This window comes from Macaca fascicularis, chromosome 16 (genome assembly GCF_037993035.2).
Source record: "Macaca fascicularis isolate 582-1 chromosome 16, T2T-MFA8v1.1".
Classification (NCBI taxonomy): Eukaryota; Metazoa; Chordata; class Mammalia; order Primates; family Cercopithecidae; genus Macaca; species Macaca fascicularis.
In genome coordinates this window covers 40,696,091-40,719,045 of record NC_088390.1, presented here as the reverse complement: position 1 = coordinate 40,719,045, position 22,955 = coordinate 40,696,091, and the positions used below count along the sequence as shown (strand labels likewise).

Here is a 22,955-nt window from a genome sequence, read left to right as displayed (position 1 = left end):
GAGAAGCATCAGAATCACTCAGGGTGGAGGACTTGTTAAAGAGATCACTGGGCCTCATCCCAAAACTTTAAGACTCAGTAGGGCCCAAGAATTGGCCTTTCTAACAAGTTCCCAGCTAATGCAGAAGCTGCTGGCACAGTACTGAGAGCCACTGCTCTAACTACAAGCTCTCATTGCTCATGTTAACTTTGCAAATCAGCTGCCTTAATACGATGCCCTCTACTAAGGGGATAGAGAAATGGAATCACTTGGCCAGTCATTTAACCATCTTTGTTTCATTATGTGTAAGGGGAGTAATAAGATGATATTCTTCTCTTTCAAGAACTGAAGGATATAATGACCATGAAAGGGACAATCCAGATGCTGGTAACGTTCGCTGTCACGTCTACTCACCTCTCCAATCCTAAGGTGCAGGAGGTGAGGAGTAAAGAGAGAGAGAGAAAGAGAGAGAGAGAGACTCCTCTACTGTGGAGACCAAGTAACTGCCTTTTCTTGGACTATGAACTGTCTCCAGATGTCAGGCCTCTGCTTGCTGTTGTTTTCTTTAATTAGCGAAAGTGAGCTGACTCAAACGTAGCCTGCATTGTTTCTGCTGTCACTAGGAATCCTCAGCAAAGTGACAGACATGCACTGCTAGTGACTCTGCAGACCTACCAGGTTCTGTGGGCTCAGGTGTCCCCCTCCCACCCCCGGTGCTGCATCGCTGAACTGGGGACAGGGAGGCATGCAGAACGATGACAGGAAACACCAGCTGTTCCATGAGACCTTCGACAACCTCCCCTCTCTGTGGGGCCCAGAGGGCAGGATTGATTCAGCATCTCCTAGCTGGGTACCTGCCAACCCAAACTGTGTGATGTGGGCATGACAGGGGCTCTCAAGTCAGACATGCCTGGGTTTGAATCTTGGAGCTACTACTTTGAAGCTGCGGAGCCAGTCCATTCTGTGCACCTCATCTATAGTATGGGGAGAACAATACTGACCTTCACTGGGTAACTGTTGGGGTTTAATAAGCCAGTATATAGTAATAGCATAGCTTGGTGCCCAACGGAGTGTTTCCTGGAACTTGATGAAATGGCTAAAAAATTTTAAAGAAGAATAAAAGGGGCCAGGTGTGGTGGCTCACGCCTGTAATCCCAGCACTTTGGGAGGTCAAGGGGGGCAGATCACGAGGTCAGGAGTTTGAGACCAGCCTGGTCAACATGGTGAAACCGCTACTAAAAATACAAAAATTAGACTGGCATGGTGTCAGATGCTTGTAACCCTGGCTACTTGGGAGGCTGAGGCAGGAGAATCGCTTGAACCTGGAAGGCAGAGGTTGCAGTGAGCCGAGATTGCGCCTCTGCATGCCAGCCTGGGGAAAAAGAGCAAAACTCCATCTCAAAAAGAATAAATAAATAAATAAATAAATAAATAAAATAAAAGACAGACACTTTCAGTTAAAACAAAAAAATCCCAAAGGGGATTCACATTACCAGATACCACAACTTGTTATGAGTCATACATCAGTGCAGCAATACACACGCTGACCAATAAAATGATATACAAAAGTCCAGGAACAAAAGCACATATGTATAAAGCTATGTTATATGATATGATTTGTGTGTCAGATTAATGGGGAAGGAAAGACTATTCAAAAATTAGGCCTGGAAAAATGGCAATCCCTATCAAATAAATTAAATTGGATCCTTACATTGTATGATATATAAAAATCAATCCCACATGGTTAAATGTTTAACAAGTCTTTAATATTTTTAATAGAAAATATTAATAGAAATATTTTTTAAATCTTAGAGAATAGGGTTTTTTTTAGTTTTAAAACTTTTTAAATTATTTATTTATTTATTTATACTTTAAGTTCTGGTGTACATGTGCTGAACGTTCAGGTTTGTTACATAGGTATACATGTGTCATGGTGGTTTGCTGCACCTAGCAACCCGTCATCTAGGTTTTAAGCCCCGCATGCATTAGATACTTGTCCTAATGCTCTCCCTCCCCTTTCTCCCCACACAGGTGTGTGATGTTCCCCTCTGTGTGTCCATGTGTCCTCATTATTCAGCTCCCACTTATGAGTGAGAACATGCGGTGTTTGGTTTTCTGTTCCTGTGTTAGTTTGCTGAGGATGATGATTTAATCTTGTGTCTTAAGACAGAAGAGTTTTGACTATAAAAGAAAAGACTGATACTTGTGTATTAAAATTGAGTTTTCTTTCCTAAAATGACAACTTGACTGAGGAGTAGGCTTGCTACATTATTTTGTTTGTTTTTAACTAGATGATTTTTTTTGTTTGTTTTTAACTAGATCACAATAATTAATTTTGACATTCTTTTGTATTTACAGTTTATCAGTTGTTAATGTTCTTTGTTCAAGTGTAGTACAATAGATGCAGTGATTTAACATTTAACATTTTCACATATGGTATATTTCAGAAATTTGAAATTAAGCAAAAATCTCAAAGAGTGGAGAAAGTAAGACTCCTCAGGAAATCTTAATCGGGGACTAGGTCCCTTTGGAATTGTCAGTGGGTTCACTGACTTACATCCTGATATCCATGTCCAAGGTGAGGTTCTGACGGGTAAAGGTAAATGCAAATTGAAGAGCACTTTCTAAGCTGAAAGAAAGTCATGTTTGTTATCATTCATTCCCAGTTTGGTTTTGGATGGCCTTGGAGAATGCTGTGAGCACTGCCTCATTGCTTGTTGATTTGGGCAGTTTCGCCACCAGCCTGGAAAAGGAGACATGGGCTCCGCACTCTACCCTTGCTCCCTGGTAAGTCACTAAGCTCTCAACTTTGCTACCCAAACTTGAAGTGGTCCTTTATTCACAAAGGGGGAATTACTTGAAACTGTCAGATGGGAAATCTACAGTTTGTTGCTTTAAATAAAATAGAAGCAAAATGCTAGAAAGGTTACCTTGAGTTTTAATACCTGTGAAGGTCCATGTTTCAGCTTTCTTCCAATAGCCAAACCATATTCTATCTTGGGCCTTGCAGCCAAGCGAGGCTAAAAGCTCCCTGTTTAAAGTGTCTGCTATTTATTTTATTGTGGGAGAAGAGGGAAAAGGGACAAAGTGTGGAGGTGTGGAAAAGGTTACTACCTCACAAATATTTTCATGTATCTTGAATGTTAATATCTAGTGCAGTGCCATTGACAACAGGAACTTTACATTAGAGGAAACATCAAACTCTCCCTTGGGTGGGCCCAACCAACGTGATGTATCCTGGACCATATTTGTGCTTTTTTATTTATTCCCAGACGTATGGTAGGGCACATACATTGATAATTGGTCTTTGTTCCAAATTGGGTAAACATTGGGAAAAAAACCTCTACATTTGTTGCCTTTCGGTATATGCCAAAGAAAAGTGAGAATGTTCAAGAAATTCTCTTTGGCATAATCTTAGTTAAACTGACAACATGCATAACTCGCCTGCAGAACGTGAAGCGAGTACAGTCATTCATGCACAGTGATTTTCTGACATGTGTCTCCACTGTAGGTATTACTACTACTCTGCAGTTGGAAACTTATCTTTTTCTAACTAATTAACTAAGGCCTGGAGAAAAGTGAATTTACATGTTTCATTAATTACATAAGTGTTCATTCTACATCCTTAATAGTCAGGCAGAGTAAGTGGATCAAATTAAGGAGAATGGGTACATTTTGTAAAAATACATAAAAGTACCATTGCAGAGAGCGTGATGGTTTCTAAAAGCTTGTTTATAATGTTGACAAAAATCATGATCAGAATTTGCTTCCATTTACTATAATTCAGTGGTCAAAAACTGAAAAGCTGAAATACCATCAGCGACCCAGGAGGAGCTGACTATGACTAGAAAACACATGGCATCTAAAGGGGACAGGCAGGGTGTTAATTCACTGCAGTCGATAAGTAGCAAGCAGGATTTACATTGTGTCACCTCCTTTTCTAATTGATCAAGAAAGGCTGGAGATTTTATGAGATTTGATGTTTGACTTTTGACGATTAAATGCTATAAATGAAATATATGCTCCAACAATATATGGTGGGCTGAGGTCTAGACTACTGCTTTGCATCTTCTAATGTAATTGAATTACTTTTGCCCCTTCCTAACTTATTTGAAGTTTGATTTTAAGCAAATGCATTGTGGTTTTGATAAACATCATATGGCCAATAACTTTTTAAAAGCATCTGTGAGACAATTCTAATTGGTTTGAATTAAAAAAAAAAAAAACTCAAAAAAGATGGCTTAATTTAACAGGTTATTTTAAAGGGGCATTTACGAAGTAGACCAGCAAGAAAAAATTGGTTCCTAAGGAAGAAGTACAGGTAGTAGGTTGCCTAGTTTGAGGACAGGGATTTTATCCACAAGGAGGTAATTATATGACCTGCTGCCACCTTTCTTAGAGCCTTCTGATTATGTAGTAACCTGTTTCCTTGTACTTTGCTCTGGTTCAAGCAGTTTCTTCTGCAGGTTTTCTCATAAATGAAAACACTGCAAGAATACCAAAGACAGTAATGTTTGTGTTAGTGATTTAAAACAGCTGCATGGGGCCAACATCGATTACTGAAAGTCAACTAATGAGAATTAGAGACTTCTCAAGTATACCTGTTTGCTTACGGGTCTCACTTTGAGGTGGCTGGAAGGTTTCGAAAGAACAGTTTTTCTTTTTTCTTTTTTCTTTTTTTCTGTTTCGTTTTTGCTTAAGTTCCTCTTTCTGAGATCTGGAGACTGTCTGCTGTTCCCCGCTTACTGTAGTCTCTGGATTCTGCCTGAAAGAAAGCATTTTTTAAAACTGTTGAAACATTTTTCAGTTTTCTACACTGTACTTGTAAATAATTATCTTGCTAAGTTTCTGTTTCTTTGTGTTCTGGACTTAAAATTTGTGGCAGTTCTTAGGGTAGCATTGCATGGTGTAGAAACTGATAATTGCATTGAGTTACTCATGATAGTATTGGTGGAGTTTGTTTAATGTGTACAGGGACTAGAAGGTCAATAAAAATGAAAATGGTTGTCAGGATAGTGGAGCTACTACAATTTGTTAAACTTATATATCTTTTCAATAAAAGTATTAACATACTTTTTAAGGAGACAACTTAAAAGCAAATTACAAATGGGAGATTATGTTGCAATACACATACCAACAGGATTAATATAAGAACACATCAAGAGCTCCTTCAAATCTGCAGGAGGCTACATTCTCGTTTAAAAGGGTTTAGAATGTATTTATTCACACCATTGACTTTGAGGTTGGCCATGTACCTCCCTTGACCAAATAGAATGTTAGCAGATATGACATGCCAGATCCCAGCAGAAGCTTTGAATCCTCTTTTTCTTGGACCCTCTGCCAGTAGAATGCCCTGTCCTGAGCAAGAGCTGTTCCTTTAGCCTGGACCCTGGAATTGGGAAGACATGTGACAAAGACTGACCTGACCCATAGCTTGAAGAAGGGCTGCAGTTGGCCTGCAGACTTGAGAGCCAAAAAGAGAAACAGCCACAAATATTTTGTGGCTGATATTTGTTATCAGCCACAAATATTTTGGGGTTGCTTGTTGCTGCAGCAAAAGCTGGCCAATACAGAAATTAATACCCAGAAGAGGAAAATTGCTCTAACCAAAGGATAAGATGTACAGTTTTGACTTTGGAGCTGGGTGGCAGACAACAGAGAAATTATTATAGGGGCTAGAGAAATGGCAACCTATGGAATGCTGTAGTGAGACATTTGGTAAAACTGTCACATATGATAACTTGGAAGGCAGAAAATAAACCTACTGAATTTGCAGCTTTGGAAGAAGAGGTTTTGAGACAGAATTGGCTAGTGTGAGTTAGTTTTTACTAGCTGCATTTCACGAGGTACTACAAGAAAGAAATGACGTCAGCAAAGGGCAGGCTCATTTGCAAGCGGAATTGAAAGAGAACATAGAAAGTCTAGAAATTCTAGGGCTAACAGTGTTGAAAGATGCAATAACCTCTCACTTCCAACCTCTGTGGTTTAAAAATATTCTCAAAATAGGACATAGCTTTAAGGCACAAAACAAAACAAAGGTTTGGCTTTGAACACTCAGCCTGGAGACCAAGACCAAGACCAAATCCAGGGCACAACTGTCACTGCCTTTGTTAAGACCTCTGATAGGAATACATCTGGCCAACACGGCAGGCATATAAAGCAATATGTATAACCTCTCTGTTAGACCAAATGGCTCATGGAAAGGTCTCCTAAAGCCTGATGATGTCAAAGTACTTGAAACTACATCTAGAGGGAGAGCAAGACATGTCTCAAAATGAGTTGTGGATTTGGCTACTGACATTTCAAAAAGGGTTTTTGAGAGAGTTACATTGCTGAAAGTGCTGCCAGCCTAGATTAAAAAAGACGGATTTTTGAGGACATAAAATGATCTTGAGCGATAATATTCTACAGGCAGGAAGCAGGCCAATGCGATTGATAAGAAAAATACGAATACCCAAAAGAAAAAGGGCAAAAACTAGGAATAGACATTTCACAGAAGAGGGAACACTTATGGCTGACAGATATAACTTTCTGATGACAGTGAATATTCCGACCAAGAAATTCCACTTTTCATATATACCTAATGGAAGTCTCGCATATATAAAAATGGTCACGTATAAGAATATTCAGAACTATTTACAATGACAAAATTCTGGAAAAGACTCAAATGCCCATCAAAAGAGAGTGAATAGATAAACAATAGAATGCTTATCCAATGGAATATAATATGGTATTTAAAACAAATGAACTGCAGAGTAATGATACAGATGTCCTAGATATTAACAAAATACTATTCAACAAATAAGTCCCTATAAACAGTGTGATAAACAAACAGTGTGATACCCTTTTTATAAAGTAAAAATAACTAAGGTAAAATATATAGGTATACATTTTAGAAACACACGGCACACATTGGTCAAATTTATGGAAGAGAGAAAGTAAAGGGGGTTTGGGGTCTTGGTTTCCTTAGGTTGGGGGAGTCAGGGAAAGCAGTATAGAGGGAAAATATGGTGGATGTAGCTTATTGTTAAGATCCTTGCTTTTATTTTGAACGGTGGTTTACACGGGTTTATGGATATATTAAAAATAACTAAAACTTCAAAAACTGATTTTTTTTTTTTTAGAATTATAGCATATTAGCATTGAAAGGATCCTAAGAAGTTGATTAGTTCTACTCTCTTATTTTCCAAATGAGAACATTGAAGCCCAGTCTGGGAGAGTAGCTGGCCTGAGTACGCAGTCAGAGAGTGGCAGAGCCCATCCTGGAGACCGGCGAGATGAAACTGGTTTCTCTTGTCATCCTCTTATCTCTGTACTGGCACACCCGAGCCAAGGCTGCATCCTTCTTTCCCTTGGTCCCTCACATCTAACCCACCAGTCAGTCCTGCTCTACCTTTATGTCATACTTGGATCCATCCACTTTGCACTGACCCCGGGCTAGCCGGAGCCCTTGCCCTCCCTTGCCTGGCTCTCTGCTATTGCCTCCTGACTGGTTCTTATTGTCCTCAGAAAATCTGTTCTCCTCACAGCTGAGAGAGAAGTCTTACTAAAAAAAGAAGTCAGTTCCTATCCCTATCCCTGACTACATTTCATAATTGGCTTTCTAATACACAAACACTTTCTTTTCTTTTTTTTTTTTTTTTGAGACAGAGTCTTGCTCTGTCGCCCAGGTTGGAGTGTAGCGGTGCCATCTCTGCTCACTGAAACCTTTGCCTCCTGGGTTCAAGTGATTCTCCTGCCCCAGTCTCCAGACTAGCTGGGACTACAGGCGTATGCCACCATGTCTGGCTAATTTTTATATTTTTAGTAGAGGCAGGGTTTTGCCATGTTGGCCAGGCTGGTCTTGAACTCCTGACCTCAAGCCATCCGCCTGCCTTGGCCTCTCATGTAAAGCCTGGAATTACAGGCATGAGCCACTATGCCCTGCCAAGATGGACTTTCTAATACACCATGGTCTACCAGGCTTTACATGAGTTGGTCCCTGGCCTTCCTCTCAGACTTCAACCTCAAAGGGGCTGGCTTGATAACACAGTCTTTACTAAGTGCGTCCCTTCCCTGTTTTGCTCCCCTACCCCCTTACTAATTTTCCCTGCACCTCCCCAGTCAACTGCCTTTACCTAAATCTTTGTCTTATTCAGAGGGTAGCATAAGCAAAGATGTATGAGGCCTCATGTTTGCAATTCTCTCTGCTTGGAATATTCACCTCTTCATTTTTCACATCTTCTTGTCATTCAGGTCTCAGTTCAAATGCAAACTCTATAATCCCTCCTCTAGTTATATCCTTTTGTTATGTTTCCTTCATCAACTTATCCTATTTGAAATTATCTTGTTCACATATTAGCTTGCATGAAAATGATGCCTTTCTCGCAAGGTGTCAGCTCTACAAAAACAAGTGTTTTGTGTGTCTCAGTTACTGGGACATAGAACAGTGCCCAGTACGGAGTAGGCATCCTTTAAATATTTGTTTACTTAATGAATGAGTGTTTCTTGCTGGGAGGGATGTCAAATACCGCATCAGGAGTAAGATTTACAGTAGCTGCTTGAGTATATGCATTTCTAATTGGCATAGCAATTGCCGGCTTGTAAACGGATACTGCTTTTGTGTTTTTGAGTGGTTGTTCTCTTTAATGGGTTTAATCTGCTTCCAAGTACTTTAAAGTGCTCACAATTGCTCGGCTAATTACAAATCCTGATAAAAACCTCCATTAAAGCATATCTTCTAAGTACCTTCAACCCAATAATACTGTTAGAAAGAATTATATACGGTTGAAAGTAAGGGAACCACATTTACTTAATAATAGTCTTAAATTCATCTTGCCTTTCTGTTTATGTACCTGAATTAGTAAAGCCAGAATGCATTCACCTGCTTACTTGTTTACACAGGGGAGATGTTGGCAGAGGGTTGCCCTGGGAAATACTTATGTGGATGCTAAAAAGAAATGCTCCTTTGCAGGCCTTTGAAAGACACCTATCTTATTGCATGGCTTTGACCCATCCCATGTTCATCTGGTATGGACCTGCTTCAGTGTGGGCCAAGCAGTCTTTGGGCTTGAAGGGCTGTAGTTGGGGAGATAAAACTATATATTAACAGAATCATGAGGAGTCTGATGTGTTCTCCAATAGGAGACTGCAAACCTATTGGGGAAAGAGAAGACACAGTGAACCATCACTAACTACCTATTAAACACTCAGCCCAATACTTTGCCCAGGGCATTTGGATAGAAGGGTGTGTGTGTGCGTGTGTGTGTGTGATTAATTTGTATGAGCCTTGATTTCCTTATTTATAAGGTAGATTTATATTACTATTCCATACCTGGTTGTAAGGCTCAAAGTTACAAACGGATCTAAGGAGCTAAGGAAGCCACAAGTCACTGTGAACATACAAAGGACTATTATTATGACTGGTAGCCACTGATTTCTGCTTGGAGACTGTCTTGTCTGACATGGTACACGACTTTGTGGTAAGATTGTAACTGTTAGGCCCCGTGAAATGCCCTGGATACTATGGAAGAATGGAAAACTCAGTCCTTGCAGAATTGAGATGACATATTGTAGAAAAGGCAGGATTTTCAGATGCCTGGAAGCCTGTGCAGATGTGGAGAATGGCTGGAAGGCTGAGACAGCAGCCTAAGGAAGAGCTAAGCCAGGAAGTGAATGAAGGCTCAGGGGGGAATGTGTGCACGCATGTGTCGCCGCGTGCATGTAATAGCCTGAATAGATGTGGGTGTAAAGACTTAGGGTTTTTGCGTTTTGTTTTTGGCTCAGTTTGTTGAAACATGGAGTAGGCCAGGTGAAAGTCTCAGGTGCTGTGTAGATGTGGGCCAGCTCATTCGTTCATTTACATGTTCATTCAGCATTCGCCAATGCTTATTACATCCATGCATTGTGTTAGGCAGGGAGCTCAGAGCCTGGCCAAGACGGCAGGCATGGGAATGAATGAATTACATATAAAGCAATATGTATAACCACAGAGAGAGGAGCAAAGTGACTCAGAGAAGAGGGAGAGTTGGGAGGAGGTGGAGAAGGCCTCTGACAGAGGAGGCAATTGTGAACGAGGTGTTCTCAGAAGAGTGGAAGCTCATTAGCTGATAAAGAGAAGTTTATTCCCCCAGAGAGAGAGGAGAAGCATAGGCAAAGAGCAGGGTGTGTCAGGTGGAAGGCTGTGAAATTCAGCCTAGGGGACATCCTCTGTATATGACGTTATAGGTGGTACAGGTTGTGACCAGATTAGGAGGAACCTTGCAGGCTAAGCTAAAATGTTTGGACAGCATTCAGGGACAAGTCTGCTGAGAGGCAGTGTGGAGGACAGGTTCAGAACACGGGGTCTGGAGGCAGACAGCTTGTGTTTAAATATCACCTCCCTGATGACCAGTTAAGTAATCTCAGACAACTCTGGGCCTCAGTTTTCTCATCTGCAAAGTGGGGGATAATGATAACATCTACTTCCAGGGCTTTAGAAGATTTGACACGTTAACACATGTGAAGTGCTTAGAGAACTACCTAGCACATAGGAAGCAGTTAGTAAATATTAGCTATTAACTATCTTAATGCTACAGAGGTGTAGGGGAACGTCAAGATTAAGAAGTGGACAGAGGATGAGAAGCCCCTCACCAGTCTCAGAGTAACAGCTGTACAGGTTGAAGGAAAACCAGGAGGGTCATGAAAGCCACGGCGAGGGATGTTTCGGGAAGGAACAGTGAACAGATCAAGGGTGCTGAGAGGTCAGGCGAGATGACAGCCAGGGGGGCCTTGGATTTGCAACAGGCGGTTGACTGGTGACTCGGGTCATTGCAGTTTTGGTGATGTAGCAGGGGGCAGAGGCCAGTTTGCAACATGTTGAAAAAGTGAGAGGTGAGAAACTGGAGAGAGAGTGACATGAATTATTTCAATCGCTTGGCTGGGAAGGAAGGTGAGTGAGAGGCAGTCGTGGTAGAAGGATGGTAGTGTTGATAACCTTCTGCTCAGCCAAACACCCCTTCCATCCACTCATTGTCTTCTGTGAGGCTCACAACCTCTGGTCACCTAAGCTAGAAAAAGACTAAAATCCACCTCTTGTGGATGAAGACACTGATGTAGAAAGAGGCCAAGGGTGGGAGAGCCAGGACAAAAGTCAGGTCCCTATTTCCTTTTTCTTTCTCCAGTGCTATTTATGGCCATGTACAAGAGGGCCTAGGAGATGAGGTGTGGGGTGTTCAGAGCCATCTGCCTGCTTTGTCACAGTTGGATATCAGAGGACCCATTCATTGAAAGTGGCTAGAAGAGGTTTCAGAGGACACTGGTGACAGATTCCTTTAATTGAGGCTCTTACTTATTATGCAAGACACTGTGCTGGGCACCCAACACACCCCATTACTGAATCACGCCATATCTGGGTGGTATGAGGAGTCTTTAGTTGAGATTAGTTCTGGCTGGAAACAGTGGCCGAGAAGGAATCCAGATCAGCAGAATGAATGCCTTCATGTTCTTCATATCTGCCCCTTCTCCACAATCCCTTGTGCACCACCTTAGATCTGACAGCAACTCTGGCCTTTGATTGTGCTGGGGAGCAGGGGAGAGTAGCTGGGGGTGCTGTATGACTTGAGGGTTGATGTGCCACTTGGAGCTATTTTAGGGGGAAGTGAAATGCATCTTTCTGCCTCGTTTAGGATGTATCTTTATGTCAAGGACTTTAACAGGCCAGTAAAACCATAACAGTAGGATTCTGGAAAGTTCTGCAAGCCAGGGCAGAGGGGACTCCAGAGAGTAACGCAATAGACACCTGCCTGGTTTCATGGCATCTTACTTGTGCTGTCTTGAAATTCTTAGATTTGAAGAAGAGAGTCATCATTTTCATTTTGCACTGAACCATGTAAACTATGTCACCTGTCTTGGCTAGGGTCATAGGGTGAGTGGGACACAGACTGCAGAGTCTAGTTGCATCTGGCAGGCAGCAGTCCTGACTTCAGGTGCTCCCTTGTAAACTTGGCTCCTGAAACTCACGCTCTTCCAAGGAAGCAATGCTAGCCAGTCACAGCTGAGAAACAGGACCTGACTGACTTAGAATCAGCTCTTGAGAGCAGCTATAAAGATGCCTCAGGCAAACCAAGCAGGGAGGGAGGAAACACAGAACACAGAGAAATCACGACCTCTGAGCCAGGCTCTGTGTTAGAAGCCTTTGCAGGTAGTTCCATATTTAGTCCTTATGACATTCCTGAGACAGAGGCATTGTTAACCCAGTTTAACAGATGATGACTCAGAAGTTTAGGATGATGAGCAGAATTGACCAGGTACCAGTGAGTGGCAACCTGGATTAAAATGTAGATGTCTGGATAGCACGCCCTCAGAGGATGGAGGAGAAGGCCAGGAGGGCAGGTGCTGGACAGCGTGCCTGAGGCTCAGCTTTGGTTGCTGAGGGTGAGCAGTTTGAGCTTACTGCGGGATCTGTGGTCAGTTGAGTTCACTCCAGAGCCCAGGAGGCCAGACCAGGTGACGGGGGTTTCTTATGAAGTGGGCCAGGCCTGAGAGACATGGACAGCTGGAATCCCAGGGATGTGGGCTTACGATGCATTGGGAAATGGGCTGTGGGCCATGGGATGTCCCAGGCGGTTCCACCTGCCACCCCAGAAAGGGAAGGACTCCTTGGGGGACTTTCCCAGTAGTTTGTGGGTGTGTCACCTCAATGATGGGTGGCCTTGTTGGTTTTAGTGGGCATATTTTGAAGTCATTGCTGCCACTTCCTGCCACTGCATCCTTGCTCTGTGGGGTGAAAATGCAGGGGCTTCCCCCCCCTCCTCCCTGCAAAGGCACTGTGTTCTGGCCTCCAGGTGGGCTGGGGGAATCCTGTAGAACTTCAGCATCCTCACCTTCTCTCTGTCCACAGCGAGCCCTCCAGATAGCAGCACATGGCCAGCAAATCACAAGAGAAAGAGCCTGGCCTGGGAATTAAGAGGCAGGACTGTCTCCAGGGCCCTGTTACCAAGTCCCGACATGACGATTTGCTTTTTCTTTCTCAGCCTCAAGCTACTTATCAGTAATATGACCTGGTCTACCCCAGGTCTTCCTAAGGGCTGTTCCTGCTCTATGGGAGTGGGGACCAGGAGGGAGAAGATGGAAGGGCACGTTCATCTAGTGTACCCCGGAGCACCAAGCTGTGCATGGCTTATGCCTGACCCCGGGGACCCCTTGGATACTCACAGAGACATTGCAAGGTGAATATTTTTGATACAGCATCAAATATCTCAAGAACCACGATGCGGAGTTCACAACACATTCTAAGTTTAAAGTGCTTGCTAAGTGTCAGATGGAAGGATTGCAAGTGTGGTTCTTAGAGTGGGTGAGGGACCTAAATACCTCAAAGGCCAGGTTCAGTCCCATTAGGTTTCACTGCCTTTGAGCCTCGTCAGAAGGGGAAGGGGCATTTCTGGTAACCTCCCGAGCAGGCCCCCTCTGCGTGACTGTTTGCTGTTAACAGGCCAGATCCGACTGCCGGTCCCAGCAGGGATGGGCAAGGGTGACGCTTTGAGCATGACTGGTGGGCAGGAGTCTGCCCTTGCTTGGAGATCCTGAGAGTCAGTAAATGCCAGGCTAGAGAGAGTCCCAGTGGCCATCCAGGTTAGGGGCTTTTGACGAGGTAGAGAAATGGTAGGATTGGATTACATGAGAAGCGTTTTCATTTGGAAAAGTCTGCCCTGCATTTAGAATATGGGGATCTAGAGCAGACAAGCATGTGTCTTTTTGACCAAAGCTTCCCGAATGATCCATATAAGAATCCCATTTCAAGGACAAGAGTTGCTGAATTAGGCCAACCTTCCCACTTTTGGGGTGAGGAAATTGAGGCTCAGACAGAGGAACTTGCCCAAATCCAACAGAGAGCAGGTGGCAGAGCCAGCTCATACCCTGATTTTCACATGCTCCCATACGCAACCTCGACCCTCCTCATCTCTCACCAGAGCTCTTTCCCAGCCTCCCCAACCTGGTTGCCTCCTTTCAATATGTTCTAGCCTTTGGCACCAGCCCTCAGCCCTCACCACAAATTGGGCCACCCTGTCCTGAGCAAAAGATTAGCTCAGGCCCTCTATTGCCAACAGGATCAAGACAAAGCTCAGTAAACAGGATCTTGCACAACTGGGCCCAGCCCTCCTCACCCTTCATTTCTAGCCACCCCTTGCCATGCAGCCTCACACACCCCCAAGCTCTGAAGACAGCAGCCTACACATTTTCATATAGTGATGTCACTGTTCCCATTTTCCCAGAGAAATATGTCAGGCACTATTCTAAGTACTTTATATTTAATTTTCACAACAAGCCTATAAGCAGATGCTATTATTATCTCTGTTTATAGATGAGGTTCAGTGGTTAAGTAACTCAAAGAAGTTATGCAAATAGTGTTCAGGGAAGCTGGGACTAGGCAACAGGGCATTCTGGCTTCAGACCCCACCCTCGTAACCCCTACTCACCATGCTGGCCCCTGTTTCTTCTCCCCGCCCGACAAATCCTGCCTTTATCCTTGTAGGCCCAGCTGAAAGATGCTTGCTTGCTTGCTTGCTTGCTTGCTTGCTTGCTGAATGAATGAATGAATGAATGAATGAATGAATACACTGTTGAACTGCAACCTGTCACTGTGTCAAATGGTGCCCATTAGCACAAATGGCAATTGCAGTCTTCTACTACACAGTGTGGTATAACCAAGCATAGGATTTGGGCCAGAGCTTGTTATCCTGATTCCAATCCAGGCAACCTGTGTGAACTCCTGTCTGTCTACTAACCTCCAGGGTCTTCATTTCTCCTCTGTGACATGAGCTCAGCCATAGTGATGTTAAAATCTCTCCTTCTGTCTTCTCCTGCTAATAGTTACTGCACAGAGTGCGGTGTTAAATGCTGCAGCATGAAATGCTGACGGTGGCAGAGAGACTCCTGCTCTCTGGAAACTTCTAGAGAGGAAGGAGTGTGAACCACCAGGAAATTACACTAGCGTGAGGTACCTGCTGTGAGGAGTGGGCTGGGTTCACTCGGGGAGCTCCGCGTTGGACAGCCTGCAAGAAGTTAGGCACATAAAGCAGGAAAGAGTACTCCAGGCAGAAGGGGCAGTAAATCCCAGTGTATGTGCAGACAGCAAGTGGGACTCTGTTGCTGCAAGTCTGCTGACTGTGCTGTGCAGGGCCCTCTGAGACCAACCAAGACAGTTGCATGTCACCCTGAGCATGGTGGACCATGTTGGTGTCGGAGTCAGCAGCACATTGAAAAGCTGGGTGCCTGTGACATCCTTTGGGGCATCCCTTGGTTTTTCTGTTGCTATGAGGGGTTCTCCATGCCTCCTTCATGTTGTTTCTGAGATGTAAATAGCAGAGGGCTCCTTTAAAAAAAAAGTGCTAAATGTCAGGGGAAAAATAGGGGGAAAGGGAATGTGGGCAGAGTGTAATGAGGTGCTGGAAAACATGAGAAAGGGCTTTGAATCCCGAGGTGTTTGGGTGCTCAGGTCCTTGCTGTGGATTTGAACTTGTGCTTGCAGGAGGTAGGGGGTCTGGTGCAGACTTGAAGACCCAAGAGGACACCCTGCTTAGGTGGGCAATGACACAAGCCTTGGTGTGAGTGTCAAGCAGCACCAGATGAGAAGGGAAAGAGACCAGGAAATGGGCCCCAGTGGGAGAGAGGGTGGCACTGCCTGGATTCATGCGCTGATGCTGAGAGTGGTCCAGGATGGAGGGGAAAAGGACACAGTTTCATTGAGCATCTACTATGTGTCTGGCCCTGTGGTGAGCATTTCTGCACACTCTGCAGCTCACAGGACATTGTCTGTCTCCTTGAAGCACTAACCTCGACTTAGCACAATTCCCAATACCAGGGCCTGTATTGTTTGTCTTGTCCCGCTGTGGTATCCCCCGTGTCTGGTACATATTAGGTGCTCCATGATGATTTTGAATGATCCAACTTTTTATTTTCCTCTCCCTTCCCTCCTCTTAAATCTCACTCGATCCTTCGGATAACCTCAAATAAATGTGTTTGAGGTTTGGGAAGTTTGTTTATTTATTTTCATTATTTTATTTTATTGAGACTGGACTGTTATTCTGTTGCCCAAGCTGGAGTGCAGTGGTGTGATCTTGGCTCACTGCAACCTCGGCCTCCAGGGGTCAAGCGATTCTCCTGCCTCAGCCTGGAGAGTTTATCTTAAAAACAATGAGGAGAGCTGTGCCAAGTCCGGTTAGCTGTGGAGCTTACAATGAGAGAGCAAAGGCTCAGAAAGTGTAAATTACTTGCCTAGGGTCAAGTGGTGGAGCCGAGATCTGACCCAGTTGTGTCTGACTATCCTGCATTTCCTCTATAGCTTGCTTCCTCCCTAAGTGAGGGAACCCAGAAGACTTGACCCCAGAGCTGGACAAAGCAAGACCAGTATTTCTGTGCTTGTGTGATGCACAGAGTGCGGTGTTAAATGCTGCAGCATGAAATGCTGACGGTGGCAGAGAGACTCCTGCTCTCTGGAAACTTCTAGAGAGGAAGGAGTGTGAACTACCAGGAAATTACACTAGCATGAGGTACCTGCTGTGAGGAGTGGGCTGGGTAAATGACTTCTCCCTTGTTGGTTTCTGTGCCCTGATCTGCAAGGATCAGGCTGAACTGTAACTGCAAGGCGAGCAGGCAGGGCCAAGCCCCAGGCCACTCGGGCCATCCAGGAGGAGGAAAGGGGGCTGGAACACTCCTGGACACCTTTGGACTCCACTGGGCGCTGCTGGAAGAGATGTCTTAAGAGGCAGCTGCGTGGGCCGAACTCTATCTGGTCTCTACCTATCCTCTTTTATTTGGTACTTATTTCGTAAAAGATGACTAAGAAAACCTATCTCCAGGCAGTTCTGATTTTCAAATTTCTAACGAAGAAATGTGTTCATATGAATAACTTGTTCAGTGTTTATTCTGAGAGCATCTCTTATACATCAGTCCATCCTATGCCATCTGTCCCAGCTTGCTCAGTTACACAACTATTTAATTGAGTTATTACTTGGTCCTAGTCTTTGTGCTAGAGCCTAGAGAAGTCTGTGCCCTTGGCAGTCACGTTGGGGTGGAAGAGACACCCATGAGAAACATTACGCTCCTGTGTGATAAGAGCCTCCAGCCAGTTCCTTCCATGTGCTGAGGGAGCCTGGAAAGGAAAAGCATGACTAAATCTTGCTGTTCTCTTTTTGCCTGTGCAGGTCTGACTGTGGCCACAGTGAGGCGGGGGGAGGGGAAGCGAGTGGTGGAGAGGGCAGCCCTGTTTCCCTTCTTGATTGGGCTGGCCGGCAACCCCAGGAGGAGGGGAAGAGCAAAGAATTTCCAAGGTGGCCACATTTTCCCCTGTCTGTTTCCTGCATCTAAAGGACCTGCAGTTACATTAGGCTGATTGACCACCCGCTTGTGTCTTCTCTCTCTCCTGACACCCTATGGTAAAGGCAGAAAAAAGTACTCATCTCTTGTAGAAAGACCATTCGACCCAGCAATCCCACTCCTGGGTATATACTCAAAGGAATATAAATCATTCTATTATAAAGATACAGGCACATGCACCTTCACAATAGCAAAGACATGGAATTAACCCGAATGTCCATCAATGATAGACTGGATAAAGAAAATGGTACACCCTGCACATGTGCCCCGGAACTTAAATTAAAAGTGGAAAGAAAAAGATGGATGCATAGTGCATAGTAGGATGAATAGCACATGGTATTTATTCATCTCTAACGACAAAGAGAATAGGATAGAGACAACAGTAGTTTGTGGTTTCAACCGCTTTTCAGGTGGCAGGAAGCAGTGGAAAGGATAAATGGTACTTGGTCGGTCTGAGCAGAGGAAGTTAGTTGTGGACTGTGCAAAAAGTGTATTCTCAGAGGCAGTTGCACATGAAGATGAAAAGACCAGGGCTCAAGTTCCATTGTCCCTGAGGTCAGCATGACCTTGGACAAGTTACTTTCCTCTCGTTTCATCATAATATGAAGTGATCATACGAGATATGTGATTCTTATCTTCTGGTGTCTGAGAAAATTACCTGGAAATTTTTTGTTTCCAACATGTACAGACACATGTGTTCTGATTCTGATTCTGAAATGGGACTAAAATATTCAGATTTGTGCAAAAGCTCTCCCAGAAAACTTTAAGAGCCATTGTTGTAGATAGTCTGAAAGAGCCCTTTCAACTTGGACATTCCCATGTTTGGAGGGTGGACTAAAGGAAAGTGTTGCAGGAATTATATGGCGATCCAGCCATGAGGGTTCTCACAAGAGGCTGAGATCCTATCTGCTAGATATGACAGAAGTGCCTTTGTGGAGACAATGACATTTGCAATGGGTAGGATGTTCACAGAGGGAGATAGAGAGGTGGGCTCTGCAGGTGGAGGTTACAGCAGGAGCAAAATCCCAGAGATAGTACAGCAAGTGGCAGTTATTTGCAGTCAGGAATTGCAGTTAACCGAATGTGCTGGCATCCACTGAGGCATACAGACAGTGTGGAGCCACTGCGGGTTTTTGAGCTGAAGAGTGCACAATCAGAGTAGATCAGTCTAGCTGTCACTCTATATGATGCACACAGGCCTCATGATTTCAATGCCTAGATTTGGCTCAGCTACTTTTTCTTGAGCACCTACTATGTGTTCTTTATTCCAAGCACTGCATACATCTTCATGACCCAGTCTTCTCTGTAATGTACATCCACATCTCTCTGCAACCACTCTCTCACTCCTGTCACTCTCCTTGGACCCTACACTTCTGCTTTTCCTGATGATTTGAAATGAAGTGTGCTCCCTTATGCCTTGTTGTCCTCATACAAAACCCTGCCTCTACTTGGCATTCCCCTCTCCACATCAGTACACAGGAGATGTTGCTTAAAGAACATTCTCCTGGCTGGGGTGGTGGCTCACACCTGTAATCCCAGTGCTTTGGGAGGCTGAAGCAGAAGGATTGCTTGAACCTAGGAGTTCAAGACCAGCCTGGGGAACACAATGAGACTCCATCTCTATGCAAATACAAAATTAAGAAAAGAATTATCTGGGCGAGGTAGTGCACACCTATAGTTCCACCTACTTGTGAGGCTGAGGCAGGAGGATCGCTTGAGCCCAGGAGTTTGAGGCTGCAGTGAGTTTGCGCCACTGCACTCCAGCCTGGGCAACAGAATGAGACTCTAGAAAAAAAAAAAAAAAGGGAAAATTCCTTGGCTGAGGCGGGAGGATCGCTTGAGCCCAGGAGTTTGAGGCTGCAGTGTGTTTGAACCACTGCACTCCAGCCTGGGCGACAGAGTGGGACTCTAGAAAAAAAACAAAAAGGGAAAATTTCCCTGGCAGGACTCTCAGATGCCAGTGAGCAGCTCTCAGTCCTCTCTGTAACCCCGATATAACGCATCTATCTCTGTGCTTACACTGGGTGCCTTTCACTTGTTTATCTGTGAGTTGAAGAGAAGTGGCTCGAGGTCAGGCAGTGCTCCTCATTGATAACTGCCTTCCCTGGGGCTAACCAAGGACTTAGAACAGAATAAGCTGTTGAAAAGTGTTGAGGATTGGAAAAAAAAAAAAAAAACAGAAAAAAAGAGAAATGGCCAATATCTAGGCCAGTCACTTGACATAGAGAATGTTATTTAATTCTTATCGCACATCCTTGAGACATGCATTGCTATTTGCATTTTGTGTGAATATGCATTTTGGTAAGTTTATGTAATCCCTCCTCTGCAGAACTGGGATTCAAATGCAGGTGTATCTCTGCTCAGGTCCCAACTCTTCTACCCTGAAGCAGCAGTACATGCCTGGATGGAATGACGTAGGGTTGGATAAGCCACACACAGGCCACTTCCTCTCACTTACTTTTCTTTGCTTCCCACTCAACCAGGGCAGTTCCCACGCACTTTTTCAAGATTCTTATCTGCTCCCACACTTGGGGAAGTTCCCAATGCAACCTATCAATCCATCACCACAAATAACACCCAGGAGAGGTGGGGAAAGGAGTTTACCACATGGTCACTGGGTGTGAGCAACTGTTCCCTGTCCCTATGGCTTCCCACTTGTGGCTCCCACCATGGCCTGGAGTTTTGGGTGGAGTTTTTTCAAACAATAAAAGCCCTCGGCATCTCAGGATGGCACAGTGGTGAGCTCTTAGCTTCACCAGGCTCATCAAAGCTGCTCCAGGAAGGCCAGAGCCAGACCAGAAGACATGCAGATCATCACCACGGCCCTGGTGTGCTTGCTGCTAGCTGGGATGTGGCCGCAAGACGTGGACAGCAAGAGCAGTGAGTGTGGCAGGCATCACTTTGTGTCTCTCTAGGGAGGGCAGAAACATGGTCAGCCACTCTGGGGTTGGAGCAGGCCTCCTTGAACTCATCAACTCAGTCTCCCCTCTTCCTATCTAAAGAGGAGGAATGGTGAACTTGGACGGGCTGGGGGTGAGAGCCAGTAGAACCATGAGTTGGGGCAAACACAGAGAACTGAACTGCCAGCTTCAGTACAAGGAGGCTCTGCTTCATCCAGACCCAAGGGAGGGAGCCTGTGAGGTTACTTGGTTAAAGCGGGGAGGCCCGAGGTCCAGGGGAGGGCCTGGGTGTAGCTTCCACAGCGTGACAGACACAAAGCAGAGTCTGAAGGCAAGACTGGGCTCTAACAGTTGGCTACTCTTGGGCAAGTCACTTTAGCTCTCAAACTCTGCTTTCTCTGTCAGTGAAATGGAGTTGATTATGTCCGCTCTCCAAGGCTGTTTGGAGAGTAGCAACCTAGTAAGAGGCATGAAAGGGGTTGCAAACAGAAAAACTAGGAGGAAGAAGCTGGGGTTGGAATGCAGGTCTCTTGCGGGGTGTGGTGTGGGAGGAGAATGCACAAATGAACAGAGTGGGGGTTGGGGGCTGGGAAAGAGCCGAGGACCAGGGCAGGAGGGGATTCAAGAGATTGAGTAGGGCAGCTAGCTAGTTCCTGGGAGCTCTTCCCTTGTCATCTCATCAGCTTGGAGTCCTCAAACGATTCCTAATCTTCCCCAGATCAGGTCTGTGAACTGTGGACCACCGTGTCCTGCATCAGACTGACCAGGTCCCCAGGGTGTGGGGCCCAGGACCCTTGGACATGAGTACTGGGGTAGAACCATGCATATGTGGTGAAATACCAAAACCGGATGAGCCTTTAGAAACCAGGCTCCAAAAAGTCTTATTTTACAGATGGGAAGTCTAGGGCTGCGGTGAAGGCACATCTTCCTCAAGGCCATTCAGCTGGGGTGCGGGGAGCTCTGATCTGAACCCCAATCTTCTGACTCTTTACCTAGCCCCAGAACGAGGTGGCTGATGAGACAGAGCCATGCCGGCACCCTCCGGATGTGGTCCCCAAACCAGGGCTTGTCCCGGGAGGTGTTTTTTTGCTTGTTTTTTAAAAAGTGTGCTACAGGTGAGAGTTTGAGAAATGGATACAAACCATCATTTGTGTTCCTCTTCCAGTGCAGGTACCCTTCTCCAGATGTTGCTTCTTATTTGTGGAGAAAGAGATTTCCCTGCGGGCAATCCAGTGTTACAGAAATACCAGCTCCAGCTGCTCCAATGAGGGCTTAATGTAAGTGATCACCTGCTCAATCTCTCCCTAGAGAACAGAACCCCGCCAGCCTGGAATTAGAAGAGTAGACACTAGATGACAGTATTTTACCAGAATAAGGTTTCTAAACCCAGAGTTGCCAGCATCTGGGTGCAAACCGCGCTTGGGCGCTAGAGGGAGCACGGAGCTTCCTAGCAGGTGTGAGGAAGGACGCATCTGTGCTCCTGCAGTGACTTGTGTTTCCTGAAACTCCAAGGTGCCAAGTATTACATCCCAGCATTATGCGCTAAGAGGAAGGAATTGTTTAACAAAAGCACAAGGGGTTATTGTGCACTAGGAAGAGCAAGGGAACCAGGATTAGTTCCTGCCTCTAGATTTGGAACCCATAGTCTTGGATGACCATGGAGAGGTAACTCCTTTGTACCTAATTATCTGCGTATCCTTCTGTATTTCTTATCCGTGAAGGGGCATAAACATAGCTGCATCACAGGGTCTTTACAAACATAACTGGGGTAGCTTTCACATACCAGTCAGTATTTTAAGTCTTTTTTGTGTATATTCTCTCTGTCGATCCTCTTGGGGTACATATTTTTGTTATCATGAAAAGTGAGGTTCAGGAAGGTAGAGATATTTGTCTAAGATCAACCAGATAGTAAGAGACAGAATTGGTCTATAGATTGGACAATAGTCCAGTTTAGGAAGTAGACAGATCAGAAGAGAAAAATACACACACACACACACACACACACAGGCACACACACACACGCACCAACACACGAGTCCAACGCAACAAGTAAGGCCCCAGATGGACACAAAAACATTAAAGTTGGAGCAGAGAGCTATTCTAGGATGGGAATTTCTCATCCCACCTAATCATCAGAATGTTTTCAGGCTCTTCAGCCCCACCCTGATACACCAAATTGAAACCAGGAGAGGGGTCCAGGAAGCTCAATTCATAAGCTCCTGGTGCTTTGGCTGTTCCCCACCGTGCAAACCACACATCCTGTACAGCAACTTCATTTACAGAGGGGAGCCCAAGGCCCAGCAAGAGCAGCTTAGGGGACCTGGCAGCCGGAAGAGATGGGGCTTGTGTGGTGCTCACCCAGTGGTGGCTTGGGTGGTTCAGCCTTCTCTCTTATTCTCTGTTCACAGATTCAAGCTGAAGAGAGGCAACGAGGCCTGCGCCTTGAACCAGGCTAGATGGGTTCAGAATCACATTAAAAAGCTGAGCCACTGCCTGCCAAAAAGAAAATGAGCAGATTTCTTTCCATTATGGGCTCTGGAAACCACGTAGCTTCACCTGTCCTGGAAATCCCCAGTCCTATACCATTCCTTCTGCCCCGCTTTTGCTGGGTCACAGAGGATCTGCTTGGTCTTGATAAGCTATGTTGTTGCACTTTCTACATTTAAATTATAGAATGATCAACCCCCAGCCCTCTGTGTCTCTTGGATTTCAGAGTGAAAACTTGGTTGGCGTTGAGAGGTA

At 44.9% G+C, this 22,955-nt stretch overlaps 1 protein-coding gene across 2 annotated transcripts in view; it reads left to right on the top strand.

The window, feature by feature from the left end:
- The window catches only part of CCL1 (C-C motif chemokine ligand 1), a 77,260-nt gene extending 54,305 nt beyond the window's left edge, over window positions 1-22,955 (top strand). Inside the window, exons 2-4 of one of the 2 annotated variants that reach the window (XR_012426403.1) lie at window positions 2,646-2,766; window positions 21,379-21,490; window positions 22,622-22,646. Coding sequence is in view for 1 of the 2 variants with exons in the window: in XM_005583426.4 (XP_005583483.2) it covers window positions 20,118-20,193; window positions 21,379-21,490; window positions 22,622-22,724 (291 nt within the window). In the remaining variant the exon portion in view is untranslated. Of the gene's footprint in view, window positions 1-2,645; window positions 2,767-20,045; window positions 20,194-21,378; window positions 21,491-22,621 lie in introns of those variants that run through there. The other variant, XM_005583426.4, reaches the window with a different exon arrangement.